This window comes from Borostomias antarcticus (genome assembly GCF_949987555.1).
Source record: "Borostomias antarcticus genome assembly, chromosome: 17".
Taxonomy (NCBI): Eukaryota; Metazoa; Chordata; class Actinopteri; order Stomiiformes; family Stomiidae; genus Borostomias; species Borostomias antarcticus.
The window spans coordinates 10,001-12,500 of record NC_140250.1 but is presented as its reverse complement, the minus strand read 5'-3'; the positions used below and the strand labels follow the sequence as shown (position 1 = coordinate 12,500).

At 45.0% G+C, this 2,500-nt stretch overlaps 1 protein-coding gene across 1 annotated transcript in view; it reads right to left on the bottom strand.

Annotated features, from left to right (window-relative positions):
• acap1 (ArfGAP with coiled-coil, ankyrin repeat and PH domains 1) overlaps positions 1–2,500 on the bottom strand; it is a gene marked incomplete at its 5' end in the record, with an annotated part of 21,876 nt that overhangs the window by 10,762 nt on the left and 8,614 nt on the right. The window contains one exon of the mRNA XM_084451524.1: positions 2,124–2,174. Within this exon, the coding sequence (XP_084307650.1) occupies positions 2,124–2,174 (51 nt within the window). The remainder of the gene's footprint in view (positions 1–2,123; positions 2,175–2,500) is intronic.

The window sequence follows — 2,500 nt, the reverse complement described above, 5'->3', positions numbered from 1 at the left end:
CATCAATGGAAAGCATGATTGAAAATATTGCTCGTGTTTCCTCCCTCACAGAAAAAGACTGTCTCTGTCTCTCAGAGCGGGTCTCCTGGCGCGCGTGGCTATGTTGCGCAATACCTGCTTTGTGTTGCGCAATACCTGCTCCGTGTTGCGCAATACCTGCTCCGTGTTGCGCAATACCTGCTCCGTGTTGCGCAATACCTGCTCCGAGAGCGAGTGAGACAGATATCTCTTCTGATATTTAGGAATAGCGGAATTAATAATGATTAAGTTGAGTCTTACAAGCCTAACATTTGGTAACGAACTATAGCAATACATGTGCTTCATTGTTTTTGATTTAGGTGATTGTCATCATTTTGCACATAATTATAACACATAGCCTACATTATGCTACAAATATAAATACCCTGCGACATCTGCTGACAGAAAAGAGCACTGCAGTCTAGACAAACGGCCGAAATGTAAACGTGATAAAAACGCTGATATCTAGGAAAAGTAATGAAAGGAGGGTCCTTGAATTTGATCGAGTGCAAACAATTATCATTTTGATTCACTTGTGTTCAAATTACCACCACTCGGTGCTTCTAGTGCCCGCAGTTAAAGGAAAATGTGATCTTTACACGCCTCTCCCCCACTTGCTCCAGCACGCATGCGCACAGGCCAGCGCGCAGACTGGCTATTCTCCGGCTCACATTCTCTGCGCTACGATCGGATTGTTGCTGACGAATGACGACGACAATATTCTCGGCACCAACAACGATCGTAGCGCAGAGAATGTGAGGGAGAATAGCCAGTCTGCGCGCTGGCCTGTGCGCATGCGTGCTGGAGCAAGTGGGGGAGAGGCGTGTAAAGATCATATTACAGAGGCTAAAGACCTCGTATTTGAAAACCACTACAATGCCTAGCGTTGAGGAATCTCAACTGTAGATTCTTCCAATCTGATTGATGAAAACAACCGTTTAGCGGCCGAAAATGGATTTTGAGAAACTGCATTCCCGTTGCCCCGTCCGACGCCATTACATGGATATACTGGCTCGCGCTGGATTTTAAATTTCTTCTACATGCCTCCGAACAACACAAAAGTGATCTCGGTGAGTCAAACTTCTTATAATATGTCGTAAATAAGGTCCAGGTTGTCAAAAACGAGCATTTTCCTTTAACACGTAAAGGCGTGTGCGCGCGTGTTCTATGTTTTGAACGTTGGCACGGCACTTTTGACACGTCACTCCTAATATGTGCATCAAATACCTGACACCTAACACTACACCTTATAGTTTGATCAAACGAATAAGCGTGCGTATAGACACACGTTTGTGTGGTTTGCTAATATTATAGTGTGACGTGTGGAACGTGCCATGCCAACGTACGCAACAGACGTTTAAACGCCCGCACGTGTTAAGGCTGGCATGCCATGGTTTGACTCCTAAAACTGAAGCACATCTAGCATAATATTTTACAATGAAAAGCAAGGTCATAGGCTACACAGGACGCATAATTACGCACAGCTGGGATTGATAATCATTAGGCTATGGAGCCCATCCTAGTTGATTGTAGGCTAATTAGTGTAGCCTACACTCACAATCCCTTTTGCGCCATAGCCTACTGTATGTCAAAATACAAAATACATTCTTATACTATTATAGCCTACGTGTTTTGGTGCTGATCCTCAGCACCCCTATGCTACAGCTAGTTGATGATGCGCGCTCTTATTTGAAAATGTAGCGATAGTGGAGATAAAACGACACATATCTAGGAAAAGTTATGCAAGGAGGGTCCTGGAATTTGATTGAGTGCAAATAAATATTCTTAATTTTTATTCAATATGGACAAATGAGCCCCGCTCGCAGCTTCTAGTGCCCGCTGACTTAACACGAGCGTGCAAACGTTACATGCATGTGCGCAGAAGTGGCATGGCAGTTTTGACACGTGACCCTCTGAGAATGCGAGCGACTCGTAACGCGTGCGTATATGCACGCCTATTAATCAGCTCGCCAAAGTACCTTTATACACGCAATGCAGGCGACGAAAGCACTGAGTGTTTGTTACGCTGGCACGAATCACACCCCATAGTGTGAGTGTGTGTGTGCATGCGTGCATGCGTGTGTGTGTGTGTGTGTGTGTCTCACCTTGGTGAAAGGCTGTATTGTTCTTTTGGACAAGGTCACTGGAGCTCAGCCCTGAGAAGAACAAGAGTCACATGATCTTCATCATCAAGAAATCAAGATTTTATCCACTGATTACAACAACAAACTCTCCGACACACTCTGTCTGGGGGTTCCTAGCATGTTTAGGGGTCTGTCTGGGGGTTCCTAGCATGTTTAGGGTTCTGTCTGGGGGTTCTCTCATGTTTAGGGTTCTGTCTGGGGGTTCTCTCATGTTTAGGGTTCTGTCTGGGGGTTCTCTCATGTTTAGGGTTCTGTCTGGGGGTTAGGGTTAGTATTAGTCTCGTGTTTAGAAATGCGTGTATGTGTCTATTGTACATACAGTACTTTAGTCTATGTGT